Here is a 19399-nt window from a genome sequence, read left to right as displayed (position 1 = left end):
TGAAATACACTCATTGAAACAGGTAAGGATGACTTGTGTGTTGGGACAAGGCACATCATAATGTGTCTGTAGGGGCGAGACAATTGCTGAAATAGGATTACTTGTTACTGGTGTAAGTGTTCTGCTGGCTGATTGGTTCGCCTGCAATGGGGTCTAACCACAATACACATTTCCACTGTGTGGTTCATTCCAGCCCAGAGAATTTTAGGCCATTTTTGAACATGGTTAACATAAGGCTTCTTTTTGCACAATAATCTTTTAAGTAGCATTTGTGAATGTTACTCCATATTGTAGTGCTTGACAAAGGTTTGTCGAAGTAATCCCTTGCCCATGTGGTTATATCAGATGTTGATGAATGGTGGCTTTCGATGTAGTGTCATCTGAAAGATTGGAGATCATGGATGTTCAGCTTAGGCTCACACCCTTACCCTGTACTCAGTGAAATTCCTCTAGATTCCTTAAATAGCTTAATGATATGATGCACTGTAGATAGATACATATGCAATATTACTTTAAGAAACATTTCAATAATGTTCTCACACGTTGTTAACAAACTCAATGATCCTCTGTCCATCTTTCCTTCTCAAAGACTCAGCCTTTAATGGATACTGCTTTTGTTCTAAATTGAGGATTACATGATTACAATCACTTGTTTTAAATGACTTTTTTTTACCTTATTACTAGCCCTAAATTGTTCCTTTTCCAACTTTCTTGGAACGTGTTGCAGGCCAAAAATGTAGGAATGGCTGTATATTAACAAATGAAATTAGGTTGACCAGACAAAACATGAAATATTTCAGATTTTTACTATCTGTAATTAAATAAAAGTCAAAGTAAATGTGAAAAACACTGCATATTTTTATTTGCATTTTCCATTCTGTCCCAACTTTTTCTGATTTGGGGCTGTACAATTGAAACTGTAAAATATAGCTTTAGCACTTAAAAAGTCAAATAGTGTATTCTACTGTATACACAATGACATGGCCTGAAGTCATTTCCTGAAGATTCCGTTACGGTCTTTGGAACTAATGAGTGTCAGTAAAGGAATCGGCACAAAGAGTCGACTCGTTTGCAAACGATACATCAATAGTCGTAACTGAATAAAAAGTAATAAGGCCAAATATATGCCATACTTTTACCTAAATTTGTTGTTTTCTTTTTGCGTTTTACTTGCAATCCGAGGATAACAGTATAGTTAGTGTACTGGCTGTTGACTAAGGTTTTAGGTCATCAAGGTTTTTCGTCCCGCCTATCCCGGAAAATCGGCGAAATTTGTATTTTGAGCTGACGTGGATTCTGTAGCTTGTTGCCTTTTTTATGTTTGTGTTACAACACCAAACTAAAGTATTGCTTTTGTGAAGTTCAGTATATTATACGTATGTGATTTGGATAGTAAACAAATGATAAAAGAACCTCATTTGGCCTGCCGTCGGAATCGAAGAAATTTAAATCGCAGCCCAAACAGGTTTGTTATGTTTCTGCAATTAAAACATGCTAAGCTGCTAGCCTTTTTAACTAAACTAAAAAAAGCAAACCTTGTACTACGATTTACTAGTTACTTGATAATAATTCGAATAAATGGGAGTTTCTAACAAGATGTTAAACTGTGATGACTTTATAAAACCGAAACTGAACTGTTTTAATAACAAGTTTGTTAAGTTTAATTGGCATTTTAGAAAATGTATTTTTACATTTCATGAGTACATTTATGCCTCCTAAAATACGAATCCTTATAAATTATTTATTTAATTATTCGTTTAACTCAAAAACATGCAACTAATAGGGAAAAGATATAGTACATTTAAGCTCTTAGATGATATTTTCATGATCATTTTCCATAGGTCTTTTAATGTCAGGTGCCAAAGAAGAGTAAATAAGCCTTAAAAGTCCTTAAATTTTGAGCGGCACAGTTGCTCGCAATGAATGAATGGCAGCTGATTCTCGATTTTAGTAAACCGCTCAAAAATTCAGGGAACACTTAAATCACACGTCGGATTTGGTTTTAAGAACGAAAGATTCAAGTTGGGAATCTCTACTGATAAAAATTTTGTCATTTGTAAATGATAACAACAGTCAGTGAAAATCAAAATCATTAACCCCAGTATGCACCTTCATTAACTTCTGGGTATGCTTCTAATGAGATGGCGGATGGTGTCCTTGATCGAGTCATAAGTGACCTCCTGGACAGACTGTGGCACTTGGTGGCATCAGATGCATTGATACTTATTCTCCCAGAGGTTCCTAATTGTATTCAGGTCTGGGGAACGTGAGAGCCAGTCAATGGCATCATTGCCATTGTCATTCAGGAACTGCCCACACATTCTGGCCACATGAGGAACCCGGGTTTGAGGATTTCATCTAGTCCTGCTACGTGACAACAGTCAGGAAACCGTTGGCTATCACGTAGAGGTTTGTGCAACTCTCCAAGAATACGCCTTCTTAGACCATCACTGACCCATTGCCAAACTAGTCATGCTGAATGCTGTTGCAGGCAGCGTATCATTCACTTTGGTGAATGTTATGTCTGGTTTTAACGTCTTGTACATCTTTTACATGTGCTCTGTGTGAACCTGTGTGAAGAAAACGAGGTGGCGGTGGTGGACCTGTTTTCTGGCGAATACCAGTTGAGCTGCGTGATGCTAAACTGTGAGAATTGGTCCCACTAAAGGACGATGGGCCCTCATGCCACCCTTATGGAGTCTATTTGATACTTTAAACAGACTCCAATTTCCAGTCATATGTGAAAGGCACACATGGCCATTGTAATTGTCATTGTATTTTGCATATGGACCTGATCACCGGTTCCATTGTTACGCAATGGGTCGGTTTCTGTCGTTATGCAAATCAGCTGCATATATGGTTGGGATATTCACCGTGAGCTCAGATTGAGGAAGTCAGTTGGATGTGTGACAAAACGTATCTGTACACCAAACTTCATGTCCAGATAAACTGATTTAACTTTGTGGATTTGTGTACCTGGATTATTGAGCATGCATCAAGAGAGTCTGTTTGATAGTTTGATTAGAAACCACACCAGTAGTGTGCTGGAGGTCATTGTGTAGGCCTTGACAGTGCTTCTCTGGTTTGTCCTTGCAAAATGGAGCAGATATCGATCTTGATGCTGGGTTGATGACCATATCTGGTTCTCTCCAGCTGCAGTCAGTACCCAAGCCAGATTTGTGCCTGTGTGTCTTGCATAGATAGGGCCACCATCAGTATATGTCAAAGGGGCTCCCATTCAGCTTTGTCTGTATCTTTACACTGCAACTTCACATCAAAATTTAGCGGATTATCACTTCTACTAAGTAATAATTTTGTGCTTTTAACTTGTATGTGTATTTTTAAAGTTTTTATTACTAAAAATTTATTTCACACTGTTATAGTTAAACTTTGACAATTGATCCTGCAGTTCACGTGTGTGCTGAACCCTTTGGGGTGAGCCGTTTAGATCACTAATAATCCATGGCTTGTTACACCGCTACTACCTCTGCAACCTGAATCGAATGCAAGCACCGCCTCATGCTTCCAGTAGTAAACTATAAAAAATGTCAAAAAAGGATGAAGAGAAAGTAATTTTAAGTGGGCACCACTTGCAAAACTATTTATTTTTAAGAGTTGTCTTGCTATTGCCTCTCCAGTGCACCTGTTTCATTGTTTAAGGGGAGTGATGGCTGTGGCTGCGGCTGCCATGTCACCAACACGCCACTTTGGCCCTGTTTTCACATAGATGGGTGGTAGGAGATACCCAACAGAACAACCTAGAACTGACAACCAGTCCAAACCCCAATGAACCAACAGACAACAGGCCTATGTGATATGTGGTGATGAAATCTATCCTGGCTGACAATTTTTCCAAAGCATGTGAAATTGGTTCACAATCGCTTATGCTTACTAAATGGACAGATTGATATCTTTGATCTTAGTGTTATACTGTGATGATTAAATGTTCTCCTAATTTTGTGAGCAGTGTATTAATATTGCCCAACAATGTTTTCAGCATTTGAACTCTTATTTGTAACTTTTACCTGATTTTAATAAAAATATGTTTTCAATTACAGGGAATGTAATGACTGATTGTGGTTGGATCATGGGCTATTGGCTGCTTCTTTTGAGCCTGTTGCCGCAGATCGTATGGACTGCCACTTATAAGCAAGGTGATCCCGTTGTGCTTTACGTAAACAAAGTAGGGCCTTATCACAACCCCCAGGAAACCTACCATTATTATACACTTCCTGTCTGTAGACCTAAAGAGGTAAGTTTTGGTTTATCATTGTAGCTTTTCTTTTCTATAGTGTTTATGTCGTCATTATGGTTTGATTAATATATTCCAGGTGCAGCATAAAGCCTTAAGTCTCGGAGAGGTTTTAGATGGGGACAGAATGGCAGAGTCTTTATACAACATCCGCTTTAGGGAAAACACAGAAAGGCAGACACTCTGTCAGCTCACACTCTCAGAGAAGGAGGTATTTATTTCAGACACTCATACTTATGTTGAGCTTCACAATTGTTTATAATGCCATAATTAAAAAATTTTTTTCTTTTCACACAAATCATTAACACTAGAATTAAACACATACATGTGCTCAGTTATGACAGTGCAACTAGTTATGAGAGAGTTACAACTAGTCCATTGTCCAAAAATAAATAGTCTTTGCTCAGAAAGAAGTACTAGAACATACTATTGTGCAATATGTGAAAAATGCACAAGTGGAATGCTAAAAGGCTTTCATAGCTAATGCATCAGTAGGGATGGAAATATTCTGGTCAGTTTGTTGTTGCTATTGTAATTCTAATATAATAAACAGATTATAATATATAGACATTTCTACCGCTTAGTGTAGTTTGGGCAGATGGGCCCCAGTAGATAATAGAGATTAATAGAGATAAATCTAACTAATGGATTTCTTTTTATTTCAGTATGCTAGATTTTTATTAGCAAATTATTATTTAATTTGGTGCGTTAACTTAGAGGTTAGGCTACGAACTAGCAATCAGAAGTTTGCTAGTTTAAGCTCAACCACTGCCAAGTTGAGTGGAGCCTGAGAAAGGCCCTATTTGCTGAGCAGTTGCTCAAATTGTCTTTAGTCCTAATTGTAAGTCACTTTTGTAAGTGTCTGTCAAATCCTGCAAATGTAAATGCCATAAATTAAAATATCAGCTACATGAACAAAACTAATGATTTAGTTTAAGTCAAGAACTTGTACAACATTTTGTTAAATATACACATATTTCCAGTAATTCACTGGAAAATAGTTCATAGGGAAAGGAGTGAGTAAAATATTGGCCAATAAATTTGAGAACTATTGGCTTAGTAATAATTGTCAGTAAATGTTTTAAAATAATTATTTGCTTTTATATTTTTGTTAATGTAGACTTTCTGTAGCTTTTACTTAAACCAGGTTGATCATAGTTTTTGCTACATAGTTGACAGGACTATTGTTACTGTTTGATAGGTATATCAGCTTAGAGAAGCTATTGAGGAGCTCTACTACTTTGAGTTTGTCCTGGATGATATTCCAATCTGGGGCTTTGTGGGATACATGGAGGAAAGTGGCTTCTTGCCTCACAGTCACAAGGTTTGCCTGCCTAAATTTCTTCGCTCTCTGTTTCTCTCTTTTAAATTAGCCACTTGTTACCCAAATTAGCCAAAATGTCTGTTAATTTTATTAGTATTAACTTATTGAGAAAGGGATTCTGGTGTTTGAGGGGAGTGGTGGCTGTGGCTGTGGCTGCCGTGTCACCAACACGCTACTTTGGCCCTGTTTTCACTTAGGTGGGTGGTTGGAGAGACCCTAACACATTCTTGAACTGCCCAGAACTAACAACCAGTCTAAATCCTGATGAACCAACAGACAACAGGCCTAAATATGTGGTGATGAAATTTATCCAAGCTGACATGATACTAACCAAACTGTAACTATTTGCAATACAAAAAGTTATCAGGAAAGTACAGGCAGACAACTTGCTGAGTACAAAAAACCTCCCTCATTCGACCCTATACAGCTGCAAGGAAGTCATCTGCTGTTACAGTTTAGAAGACATGGATGAGAAGGACATAGCAAAAAACTGGCTCTCAAAGAAATGACCAACGTAGGGCAAGATAAAGTCAATACAACCAATACATACATCATAACCGTCAACAGAACCACATCTCCCAGCAAACTCGTGATAGGCTACCAAAAAGTGGATGTAGACCTCTACTGTATATTCCCAATTGCATGAGATGATATAAATGCCAAAAATGTGAACATTGGTTAGCTGAATGCACAAGCACCGCAATTTGCTGTAACTGCAGGAGAGAGGGACAGGAACTGCCATGCACCAACAAACCGAATTGCGGAGGACCACATGCTGCTTCAGACAAAAACTGATATGGCTGAAGGAGTTCCAAAGCATGCAATTAAGCAAAAAGAGTCAAATCAGGTCAATCAAGTTTTAATTATGAAAAATCTTTTGCTAATATAGTGTATACAACAAAGTCAAGTAGCTGCCAAACCGATTACATGTGGCTCGAGACAAACCACAAACAATAAGCCCCACTAAAGAAATAACCAAAATAAAAAAACACTTATACAAAAAACCCGTACATGGCCTCACATTTGACCCCTAGCATCAAAAACCGGCTGCCCCCACCTTCCAAACACTTCCACTTCCAGCACCATGCCAAAAACAAACAATTATGGAAGTTGAGATAAAAGAAGAGGCATATTAGACACCACAGTATATTCTCAAAAAACAGACCAAAACATGACAACAGGCCTTGTTAAAATAAATTTTTAAATGCAGAAAAACCACCCCCAACACCACTAGCTCTACTTTTAAGAATATACAATCACAGATGGAAAACAGAAAACATTCCAACAGCTTGGAACGAAGCCACAATAATTCCAATCTCCAAACCCGGGAAAGATCACCATAACCCAAAAAACTATTGACCAATAGCCCTGACAAACTCCATCAGCAAAATAGAGAATTTCGAACAATTGCCTTGTCTGGTACATGGAAACAAACATCCTCAGCAAGACCCAAAGAGGTCGCCACCCAATATCATAAGTAATTTTTTTAAAGGTCCACATCCAAGAGACAGGGGTCCCACAAGGATGTGTCTTATCTGTAAATTTATTTAACCTCAAAATCAGCAATATAACGAAGAAAATAATACCTAATATCTTCAGCAGCCTATATGTATGCTGCAGAAACTAGGACATAAACACTCCAACCCTGCGTCAACAAAAATTCACAAATGGTCTAATACAAATGGATTTAGAATATCCAAAACAAAACGACGTACATACACTTCTGCCAGAACAAAATGCAGCACCCAGATTCTAAACTTAAATGAGGAGCCCGTCAAGATAAAAGAAAAAATCAGGTAATAGGCCTGTTTCTCGATCAAAGACTCATCTTTACTAAATGAAAAGAAGAACTCTCTTTATTGATGCACAGATACAGAATATTGATCATAGCAAAGTTGGACTGTGGATATTTAATACATGGATCAGCATACCTTAGCCCTACCTCAAAAGTCTAAATACAGTCCATCACCTGGGCATCAGTGTCCCTACCTACATGCCGTGTCTCTCCTATTACAAGACTTTACATAGAAGCATGATAACCCTCATAAGAACTCAGAAGGCTAAAATTGGCCTTCCAGTACACAGTCAGAACCATGAGCAACCCTAGAAACCTAGTATGCAAAATAATACACCCATCAAGGTAAAACTTCCCCTACCCAGCTCCATCTATACCGCAGAAGCCCATGCCCTACTGATAGCCTTAAATTATGCAGAAGCAATCCAAAAACAATAAATCCTAATATGTGCAGACTGAGAATCATGCACACCAGACCACCTTATCATCAATGCAATTCCCTCAACAGACCTAAAACCATTAAGAAATACCTATATTGGGGAAAAACAAAAGGAGCACACAGACCACAAACTCCTCAAGCAACACCCAGACATCAATGGTAAACCAAGGACAGTGAAGAGACATAGACCAAGTAATACTTACAAGATGCAGAATTGGCCACACAAATACACAAAGGAAAGAAAGCAACTACATATGCCTGGAACCATAAAAAATTATTGCCCAAGACAACACAGTTCTTACCTTGTAGTCATATACAATAGACACAAAATAAAAATATAAATACAGAAAACGATAAAAAAGAGACAGATATGTGTTGTCTGCGTTTTCTGTTTTTTTTGGGGGTTTTTTTCTTCTTTTTTTTCCCATATATCTGTACTTCAGATTGAATCTGGACAAGATCTATTTATTCTAGTAGCCAAATTTATTTCTTTTAGCCTTAATGATATCTGATTTTTGTATTATTAGGAATATGCATATGTTTATTACACCTGACAGACAGCTTTCGGTTTTATTACTCATTGTTTGTTTTTATTTTATTTATGAAATATTTTACAATAAATGAAAGAATTATTTAGATTTAAGATGGTTTTTATTGTGACATGAGCACACAAATACTGTTAATAGGGTTTTTGTGATCCTTTATTTTTGCAAATCCTGTCAATGCAGAGTTATTACTACATATTGAATGTTACTGCTGTCCTGTTTTTTTCAGGTGGGGTTATGGACACACTTGGATTTCAACATAGAGTTTAATGGCAACTCTGTGATCTTTGCGAACGTGTCTGTTAAAGATGTGAAGCCGGTGCCTCTAGAGGAGGGAGTAGTTGGCCATGGTGCAGATAGCAGCAGTGGAGTTCTTTCTGTGACCCACACTTACAGTGTACACTGGTTTGAGAGCCCTTTTCCCCATGCACATAGGGCTGAGCGCCTCCGAGACTACTCCTTCTTCCCCAAGACCCTGGAGATTCACTGGCTGTCAATTATCAACTCATTGGTGCTGGTGGTGCTGCTTCTTGGCTTCGTCATCATAATCCTGATGAGGGTGCTAAAAAATGATTTTGCTAGGTAAATAGGGATAGAAATTAAACACATGAACTTTATTACTGAAGTGGACTTTGGTTTATTCAATTACAGAGAGGAAGAGGGATAGAACATTGTTATATGTTATGTCATTTTAGTAAGAGGTATTGTCAGTGTAAGTAAGGATTTATTGGATATAAATGCCTAGAGCTTGGTGATGCTAATGTGTGTTATGTGGGAGTAAAATATGTTTATCAGTACAAATTAGACTCTAAAATGTATATCACTGTATAGATGATAGACAATGAGAGCTATGCTAGATGTCATCAGACAGTGCTGCTTATCATGAAGCAGCAGTACAGAACTGACATTCATATAAGAGAAATAAGGAAGCATAGCAGAGAAATTTGATTAATACGTTACTCCAGCTGAACACAATTGGTTTGTAACTGAAAGATGGCTTAGGTTTTAAGCACTTTGATGAAATATAACATGAAAGGGTATATAAATACAAAAGGATTTTGGCAATATTGAGTTTTTATTAGGTACTATAAGTAGTATATTTTGTTTTTGAGATACAAATAATTCAGTAAGAACTATGGAATAACAAAGGGGAAAGAATATTTATTTAATATATATAAATATTAATTAGTATGTAGTAATTCTGTAATTTAATTATTAATTTAATTTGTAATTCTGTAAAAAAAAAAGTATGGCATTATTTTATATCTGAAAACTTTTAAACTAGTGAAACACTGCTGCTTTGCGATTACAATCATTAATTATTTCGGTGGTACAACCGATGAGTTTTTAGAAACAGCTCTGGCAGATATCGTCATAGTAAAGACCCCATATGGCATTTGTAGTGCAGCTGTCTGCAACTGTGTCATAAACATAAAAATATTTCCAGATCAATAAAGTTTCAACAGTGGTTAAGTCTGGGCTTTGGCTGAGCCAAGCAAGGACATTTACAATGTTTGGTGTCCTTGCAGTGGAGAAGCACCCCTTTACGGTGATGATGCCACCACCATTTGTCTCTGTAGGGATGGTATTAACCAGGTGATGTTACCTGCCTGGTTTTTGCCTGCCATTGTGTTTGCTGTTCTGCCAAAAAAGTTTTTGTCTCATTAATTGAGAGAATGGTTTTAATTGTGTTCTTTACATGCTGGTTAGCCAACTCCAAGTGGGCAGTCTCTTTTATAAAACAGTGTCTTATGTTCCTTCACTTTGCAAAAAAGGCCTGATTTGAGTTCTGCAGACATGGTTGTCCATCCAGGCACAGGACTTTTGGAGCTCTGTTTGAGTACCAATGGGTTCTTTTCTTACCATAACCAAGGTCTTTCTTTGCCAGTTACCCAAATCAGCCGCACAGCCAACTCTAAGAGGGTTCAAGGTTATGCCAAGCTTCTTCTGTTTTAAAATTATTTAAGCCACTGTGGTCCTGGGAACACTCAAAACTTTAAATATTGTTTTAAATGCTTGTTCTCAGGGATTCTTAGACAGTTCCTTGGATTTAATGGCTTGGTTTTTGTCCTAAATATGTGGTAAATTGTGTGCCCTATAGACCAAAGTGAGCACATTTTTAAATTATGGCCAATCAGTTTAAATTGCAACAGGTAGTATTAGGGATATTATCCTTAGGGATAATTAAACAGGCTGCATCTGAACATAATTTCAGCAAAGGCTATGCATATTGTAATAAGAGATTTTTTACTATTAATTTTCAAACAGCAACAACAGTAACAAGTGTAAATTGATGAGTAAAGTGACAATTATACTAGTATCAAAACTAACTACCCAGTGCACAAAAGTAAAGAGGTCTGATTATTGTTTGAACACACTGCACGTTAGGTTACCTCAGTTATTCAAATGCATATTGTTTCCATTTTTTCTGTAAAAAGATTTGATTATTTTACTTGAATGTTTGTAAACATTTAAGCTTTTTGAAATCCTTATATCAAGTATGCTTTTACAGGTACAATGTAGAAGAAGATGGAAGCTGTGATGATCTGGATCAGGGTGACAATGGCTGGAAGATCATTCATACTGACGTCTTTCGCTTTCCACCATATAAGAGCTTGCTGTCTGCTGTACTCGGTGTGGGAGCTCAGTTTCTTACTTTGGCCACTGGTAAGAATATATGTGCAATGAAAACTTTTGCAAGTTGCAAAGTGGGCCTCTACATTAGCTTTGCATACATGTGTTTTTAATATGGTCACTTAACTTTTTATAATAAATTTTTTTTGGTTGTCAGGAATCATTGTCATGGCGTTACTAGGGATGTTCAATGTGCATCGCCATGGCGCCATTAACTCTGCAGCGATTGTACTGTACGCGTTGACTAGCTGTGTGTCAGGATACTGCTCATGTAGCTTTTACACTCAGATCCATGGGGAGCGATGGGTTTGGAACATCATCCTCACCTCCACCCTCTTCTCTGGTAAATCTTGGTGTTTTAAATTATTACACTAGGCTACCCATAGTGTCTATGTTCTTTGTTATGCTGACTGGAATATTGCATGTTTCTATCCCTCCCAGCTCCTCTTTTTCTTACCTGGAGTGTAGTAAACTCCGTTCACTGGTGGAGTGGTTCCACACAAGCTCTTCCTGCATCCACTGTGCTCCTGTTGCTAGGTGCTTGGGTGCTAGTGGGCTTTCCTCTCACAGTCATTGGTGGAATTGTGGGCAAGAATCGGGCCGGCACCTTCCAGGCTCCATGTCGCACGCGCAACATTCCCCGTCAGATTCCCAAGCAGCCCTGGTACAAACACACAGCTGTGCACATGGGCATTGGAGGATTTCTACCTTTCAGGTAACCATTAAAAAGTGTTTTAAACACTTCTATTGTTCCATAACCAGATTGTAATTTTAATTAGTTTTTCCTTTCTGCTGTTTATAAGTGTTCTCTTAAAACACAAACCCCATTTCCAGAAAAGTTTGGACATGTTGTAACATGCAATAAATTTGTTAGATTTGTTAATTCTCTTTACTTTATGTTTACGTTATTCTTTACTTAAATGGCAAAAGTACAAAGAAAATATTTTAGAAGTTTTTAGTGACCAATGTTTATTGTATTTTGTAAATATGTAAAAGTTGTGACTGGGGCATATATTACACACTGACACCCTTCCTATTAATTACAGTTTTTAATAATTTGGGATTTTTTTTTAATTTTGAAATTGGAATATTTGTTCTCCCTTGCTTGATACAAGAATTCAAGAATTCTGCTGCTTAACAGTACATGGCCACCGTTGTCCAATTCTAATACTGCCATACATTACTATAGAATCTGGACTGCAGACAGGCCAGTTAAGCAAGACTATTTGAGTGTACAAAGCCACCGTGTTGTAACGTGTGCAGAATGTGGTCTTGCTGAAATAACCATGAACTTTCCAGTAAAAAACATCGTCTTGATAGCATAAAAGGTCTTCATACGTTTTTTGTGATGTACAGAAAATTTAACCAGTATAAATTATTTTAGAACTTTTTTCCCCACCTTTAATGTGACCTATAATCTGTACAATTCAATTAAAAATTGAAATCTTTTGGGGGAGGGGATGAACATAAAAAAAAACTTACAATGATGTAGTTGCATAAATATGTACACCCTTGAACCAATCCTTTGTTGAAGGACCTTTTGATTTTATGACAGCATTCAATCTTTTCGGGTTGGAGTATATCAGCATGGCACATCTTGAATTGTCAATCTTTGGCCAATTGCCTTGCAAAAGCACTCAAATCTGTCAGATTGCAAGGGTATCTTCGTCACCCCACCGATTTTCAATAGGATTTAGGTCTGGACTCAAAACTTTCAAAACTTTTTCTGGTGAAGGTATTTTTTTTATCGGTGTGGAGGTGTGCTATGGGTCGTTGTCATGCTCAAAGGTGAAATTCCTCTTCTCGCATTTTAGCAGAGGCCTAAAGGTTTGTGCCAAAATTGAGCGATCTTTAAAACTGTTTATTATTCCCTCCACCTTGACTAAAGCCCCAAAAAGTTCAACCTTGGTCTAATTAGACCAGAACTCATTTTCCCACAAGCTCTGGCAGATTTAATGTAGATTTTGCAAAATGAAGCAGGGCTTGGATGTTTTCTTGCCACCCTATCCCACAGCACAGATATATGAAGAATACTAGAGATTGTTGTCACATGTAGCACACAACAAGTGTTTGTCAAAAATTCCTGCAGCTTCTTTAGTGTTGCTGTATGGCAATGTCACTGCTATGCCAAATTTTCTTTTACTTGTTGTCTTCACTGTATTCCATGTTATATGTAATGCCTTGGGATTTTTTCATACTATTCTTCAGACTGATATATTTTAATGAAATTCCTTTTGATACTTTGTAAGCTGTTTGCGGACTGACTTTTGCTGTAAGATGCACGTAAATGTCAGGATAATGTTGCTAGAACAGTTGAATTTTACAACCCCAAATCAGAAATTTTTTTTACAATATGGAAAATTCAAATAAAAATACAAATGCAGTGTTCCTTACATTTATTTGACTTTTATTTGATTGCAGACATGTTTTGTCTTCTCGGCTTCATTTCATTTGTTAATATGAAGCAATCCAGGAAAGGCTGAGTCTTTGATTAGCAAAGATGGGCAGAGGATGTCCAGTTTGTCAACAAATGTGTGAGAAAATTATTAAAATTATGTTTAAAAACAATGTATCAATGACAATGTATCTTACAGAAAGATTGGAAGGGATTTGCATATTTCTCCCTCTACAGTGCATAATATCATTAAATGATTCAAGGAATCGGGAGGAATTTCAGCGTGTAAAGGCCAAGGGCACAAACTTTACTGTGTAAAAAAAAAAAAGAAGCCTTATTTTAACCATGTCCAGAAGCGGCGTCGACTTCTCTGGGCTCTGAGGCATCTAGGATGGACCATCATACAGTGGAAACGTGTATTGTGGTCAGATGAATCAGCATTCCAGGTCTTTTTTGGAAAAAAATGGATGCCGTGTGCTCCTGGCCAAAGACAAAAAGGACCATCCAGACTGTTATCAACAACAAGTCCAAAGACCAGAGTCATGGTGTGGGGCTGTGTCAGTGCCCTTGGTAAAAGTAATTTACACTTCTGTGATGGCAGAATTATTGCAGAAAAGTACATTGAGATCTTAGAGCAACATATGCTGCCTTTAAGACGTCATCTTTACCAGGGACGTCCATGCATTTTTCAACAAGACAATGCAAAACCACATGCTGCACACATTACAAAGGCATGGCTACAGAAGAAGAGGGTACAGGTACTGGACTGGTCTGCCTGCAGTCCTGATCTTTCCCCAATAGAGAATGTGTGGAGAATTTTGAAATGAAAAATGCGATGACCCCGTACTGTTGCACATCTTAAGACGTGTTTGCAGGAAGAATGGGACAACATAAAACCTGAAACACTGAATTGCTGATTATCCTCAGTGCCAAAACGTCTTTTAAGTGTGGTGAAAAGGAATGGCAACATTACAAAGTGGTAAATGCTTTACTGTCCCAACTTTTTTGGAATGTTTTGCGACCTGAAATGCAGGAATGGATGTTTATTAATAAATGAAATGAAGTTGACCAGACAAAACATGAAATATCTCAGGTTCATCCTGTCTGCAATTAAATAAAAGTCAAAGTTAATGTAAGAAACTCTGTTTTTTGAATATTATTTGCATTTTCCATGCTGTCCCAACCTTTTCTGATTTGGGGTTGTATACAAGGTTAATTTGTGTCACTTTAATTGACGGCAGGTGTGTACTGACTGCTATTAAACATGAGTTTGAATGTGATTTTTTCATTCAGAACACAGCCACATTAGGTTCATTTGCAAAATTTACAAACTAATTTACAAATGTACAAAAATGTTCAGCTGTTTAAAATAACCCAATCAGACAGAAAAATTTTATTAACTCATCAAAACTAATATAACAAAGTGTTTTTGCCAGTTCAATATAAATGCCACTTTTACTGACTACAGAAGTCTCAGAATTATTTACCCCCTTCATGACAAGCATCTTTAGTACTTGGTGGAGCACCCTTAGTAGAAGAGTTCACTAATATTCTTGTGGTTTGGTGCTGCAACCGCCTTCTTCAAATGCCACCGAAGATTTTCTATTGCGTTTTTTGACCACATGCCTCCTCAGGATTCTGGTGGCAGCCAGTGATAGCTTCCTCTTTCTGCCACATCCAGGTAGTATAGCCAGTATGAACTATGCTGCCAACTGTATCTCCAGGAACGTTCAGTTCCTTTGCTACCTCTTTGTGTCCCTTTCCTTGTTTGTGCAGGGCAATTATCTCTTCTCTCAACTTTTTGGACAACTCTCTTGACTTATTCATGTTTCTGACATGCAATCAAATGTCAAAGTCAACACTCCCAGGTATTTGATGTGTTTTATCTCAAGCACACTTGATGCAACTAATGACGACCCTGATTTGCAAATGTGTGCTCTCATAAAGGATTCTGCTTGGGGGTTAAATAATTTTGAGACTGCAGTAGTGGCATTTTATGTTGAATTTGGAGAAAGCGCTTGTTATATTATTTCTTTTCTGCTATTTCAATTGTTCTTGTTTGATTAGTTTCTTAACAGCTGGAAGTTTGTAAATATTACTAATAAACCTAATTTGCAGTATGAGTTAAACAATTTTAATCGCAACTTTTTAAGTGGGTGTGCACACTTATGCAACCACATTTTCCCCTTCAAAACAATTAAAACAATTTTACAGTGGTTTTTCAGTTGAATTGCAGATTATATTAAGGGTGGAAATAAACCTGAAATTGTTTATATTGGTTTATATTTTTTTAATGCACAAAAACTTTATTATAACTGCATTTTAACAGAGGTGTGTAGACTTTTTATATCCACTGTATGTCTCTGTAAGAACTCGAGGCATTTATTGGGACTTTAAACTGGTGGACTATTTGCTTTCATGCTTTTCATTCAAACTATTTTCATAAAGTGTCACCTGTCATAGATAACATTTTGTTAAAATTTTACAGTCCCTGACTTTGGTCAGGCACTCTTGAATAAGCAATCCAGAGATTTCTAACTTTACCAGCCTGACACAGAAGTTTTTGTGTTCATACTTTATTTCAAATATTCAAGATGAATTGTATTTAAAACCAAACAAGTAAGGTAAACACAAAATATTTTATTTTTTTATTTTATTAAAGTTTTTATTATAAAACAACTGGCCTGCTGTGTAAAAAAATGTAATTGTCCCTTTAAACTTTTGTGCCACTTTTAGCTGAAGTGCAACCAAACACTTATGAGAACTGGAGAACAGTTTTTACATATCTGTAAAATTACTATCTGACTTTAAATCAGAAAATTTTTCTTCTTGTTATGAAACAAGTTTGGTAGAAAGGACACGGCTGAAACTCCTCCTGACTCCTTATTGACTGCCTACCACTTCCTCCCCATTTCTTCCACAGTTTTTAGTTTTTGTTTTTTCTAAATACAACTCAGATCAAATCAGAAAAAGTTGGGACAGCATGGAAGATGCAAATAATAAAAAAACACAGAGTTTCTTACATTTACTTTGACTTTTATTTAATTGCAGTATGAAAGTATGAACCTGAGAAATTTCATGTTTTGTCTGGTCAACTTCACTTCATTTATTAATAAACATCCATTCCTGCATTTTAGGCCTGCAACATATTCCAAAAAAGTTGGGACAGTAAAGCAGGATACTGGACTGCCTTGTCTGCAGTCCTGACTTGTCCCCAAAAGAGAATGTCTGAACATTTTTAAATGAAAAACCCTGTACTGTTGCACACCTTAAGATGTGTTTGTAGAAAACACCTAAAACACTTCCTTGCTTGGTATACTCTGGGCCAAAATGTCTTTTAAGTGTTGTGAGAAGGAATGGTAAAGTTACAAAGTGGTACATGCTTTACTGTCCCAACTTGTTTTGAAATGCTTTACAGGCCTGAAATTCATGAATGGATGTGTATTAACAATTAAAATTAAGTTAATCAGACAAAACATGAAATATCTTGGGTTCATACTGCTTGCATGAAATAAATAAAATGACATTTTTATACATGAATGTTTTATACATTTTTCACAAGAGTTTTGTCCAAATTTTATTCCTCTGCTGTATTTAAATCATTTTATGTAAATCTATCTTTCTTGTCACAGTGCCATCTCAGTGGAGCTGTACTACATCTTTGCCACTGTGTGGGGTCGAGAGCAGTACACTCTTTATGGAATCCTGCTCTGTGTGTTTGCCATTCTTCTCTCTGTGGGGGCCTGCATTTCCGTTGCCCTCACCTATTTCCTATTATCAGGTGAAGACTACCGCTGGTGGTGGCGTAGCATCCTGAGCACAGGATCCACTGGACTTTTTATATTTGTCTACTCTGTTTTCTACTACCGAAATCGATCCAGCATGACTGGCCTAGTACAAAGCACAGAGTTCTTTGGCTACTCCTTGCTCACAGCATTTGTGTTTTCACTCATGCTGGGGACTGTTTCATTCTGGGCCTCATTGGCGTTCATCCGCTATATCTATTGCAGCCTGAAAATGGACTGAGAGCTTGAATAAAAATTTTTTAAAGAAAACTTGTGCACAAGAAACTAAGGAACTTGTCTAGACAGACTTTAAGTTGATTGACTGAACTGTTACTAAATAGTTTCTTATGTTAAACTGAAGGTGTCGAAATAGGTCCAATTATTGATTTTAGAAATAGACTACAAATTTAATGTTTGATACATTTTTGGATTTTCTCAAAATGATCCTGAAGCTTTTTTGTGGAAAATGCATATATTCCATAAAAGTAATAGTCACTAAAAGCTACTAAGTGAAGAACTGCATGTTTAGTTATTACTTTGTTGCAACAAAAGTTTACTGAAATTGTATTAGAGCATCTAATGCATGGTGCATAATCAGTTTCAAATGAAAACTCAGATCTCAAGTTTTTTTTGGGATGTGGTACATAACTTTGAGTTAAAAAAAAGCAACATGTAATTTCTTGCATATGGCTGATGGGTTTAGAAGGACAAATGTATATATACATTTCCAAAAGGGACATGGGATTTTTTAATAGTTGTTTGAATAATAAGTTTACAGAGAAGGAAGAAGAATGCTAATGGAGGCAGTAAGTGTGCATAATTATTGTTGGTGCATTAAATATTTCTAAGATAAAATTGGAATATATATTTATGACAAACTATTATTAGTTGGTAAAAATGTGTTGCATCTATTCAGTGTTTGGATATTTGGTCAACTATTTAGATTTGGTTTGTTATTGCACTAACAGGCTAATGTACTTAAGCTGATCAGACCAACAGCTTAGAAAGGATACTGTTACAACAAAACATTGATGCTACCATATTTGATACAGTAGTAACTGAAAGCATACTCTAATACACAAAACAACTGTTTAAACTAGAATCCAAGAGAGTTTAATTCACTATTACCTGTCTGTGCATTGGAAGAATAAAAAACAACTTGTAAAACTAATGGAATGTTTAAAGCTGATTTGAGAGCAATATATCCAAGTCACTGTTAATGGTAATTTTATTTTAGATATGCATATACAATTTTTCCAATAAAGCCACACTTTTAAAAACAAAAGGTAATATCTATTGTGTATATCCACAGTTTGTTAAAATAAGCTTATCAGTCCAGTTTGTGATATGTGTTTGAAAATGTATGGAAGTGTTTTCCAAAAAAAAAAAATCAAGTCAACTTTATTTATATAGCGCTTTTTACAATATACATTGTCTCAAAGCAACTTTACAAAATCCAGGACCAACAGATACAAAAACCCCTTAAATGTACAGGGAAACAGTCTTACAAAACTCATTATATTAATTAAAGGTATATTAATACCTTAATTTTTAATGGATGGTGATGATACTTTATAATGCTAAAGTTTATTTAACACAAACAGTGAAGACAAACATGCATTAAATACAGACATAAGTCTGCTACTGGTGCCTGAGTGGCGCAGCGGTCTACTATACTATTCAATTACACTATTCTGGGTTCGAATCTCAGCAGTGCTATCAACCATCTACACAGACATTATTGCCTGCGGCTGAGAGAGGAAGCAGAAGTCTTGTGAGGGATTGGCCTTGCACCCAATGTTCCTGGTGGAACCGAACCCATCACAGCCCTGACCAGGTTAAAGTAGTTGATAAGAATTAAGTGAATTCTACAAAATGCCAAAGTTAGCCTAATTGAAGGAAGAAGGTTGCAAAAGTTTGGTGCCCCAGAACTAACAATGCATATAAAATCACAAATAAAGTCACACTATCTGTCTTGGGTGAGCGGAGCCACATTATCCACACATCATTCACAGTAGTTGATGTGCACCTAGCACACCACTAAACCTCATTATACACAGGCTCAATTAATATTTCCACCATCTCAAGAATATGGTCAGCACATTAACAAAGAGTTTGAAGGATGTTGCTCTAGGATGCAGCCCAAAGGGTCCCTAGAGAATCAGCGAAAGGCCTCAATGGCCAATATAACTCACCAATAAATAAAGAGTTTAGCATGCACCATACCAAA

General features: G+C 36.7%; 1 protein-coding gene across 1 annotated transcript; it reads left to right on the top strand.

Annotated features, from left to right (window-relative positions):
• Positions 1–1125: 1125 nt before the first annotated feature.
• Positions 1126–18340, top strand: tm9sf1 (transmembrane 9 superfamily member 1). Its single transcript, XM_062991977.1, has 9 exons — positions 1126–1465; positions 4059–4252; positions 4332–4463; positions 5454–5576; positions 8585–8937; positions 10868–11022; positions 11147–11332; positions 11431–11704; positions 17017–18340. Exons 2-9 carry the CDS (start codon positions 4067–4069, stop codon positions 17408–17410), a joined length of 1803 nt encoding a protein of 600 aa, XP_062848047.1. The 5' UTR covers positions 1126–1465; positions 4059–4066; the 3' UTR covers positions 17411–18340.
• Positions 18341–19399: the final 1059 nt, after the last annotated feature.

This window comes from Trichomycterus rosablanca, chromosome 3, assembly GCF_030014385.1.
Source record: "Trichomycterus rosablanca isolate fTriRos1 chromosome 3, fTriRos1.hap1, whole genome shotgun sequence".
Lineage (NCBI taxonomy): Eukaryota > Metazoa > Chordata > Actinopteri > Siluriformes > Trichomycteridae > Trichomycterus > Trichomycterus rosablanca.
This window is presented reverse-complemented; position numbering and strand designations above follow the sequence as displayed.

Coding starts and splice junctions, on each gene's coding strand:
- tm9sf1 (XM_062991977.1), top strand. CDS start 4,067: ATGACTGATTGTGGTTGGATCATGGGCTATTGGCTGCTTCTTTTGAGC. Junction 4,253..4,331: donor CTGTCTGTAGACCTAAAGAG/GTAAGTTTTGGT, acceptor AATATATTCCAG/GTGCAGCATAAAGCCTTAAG. Junction 11,023..11,146: donor GTTTCTTACTTTGGCCACTG/GTAAGAATATAT, acceptor TTTGGTTGTCAG/GAATCATTGTCATGGCGTTA.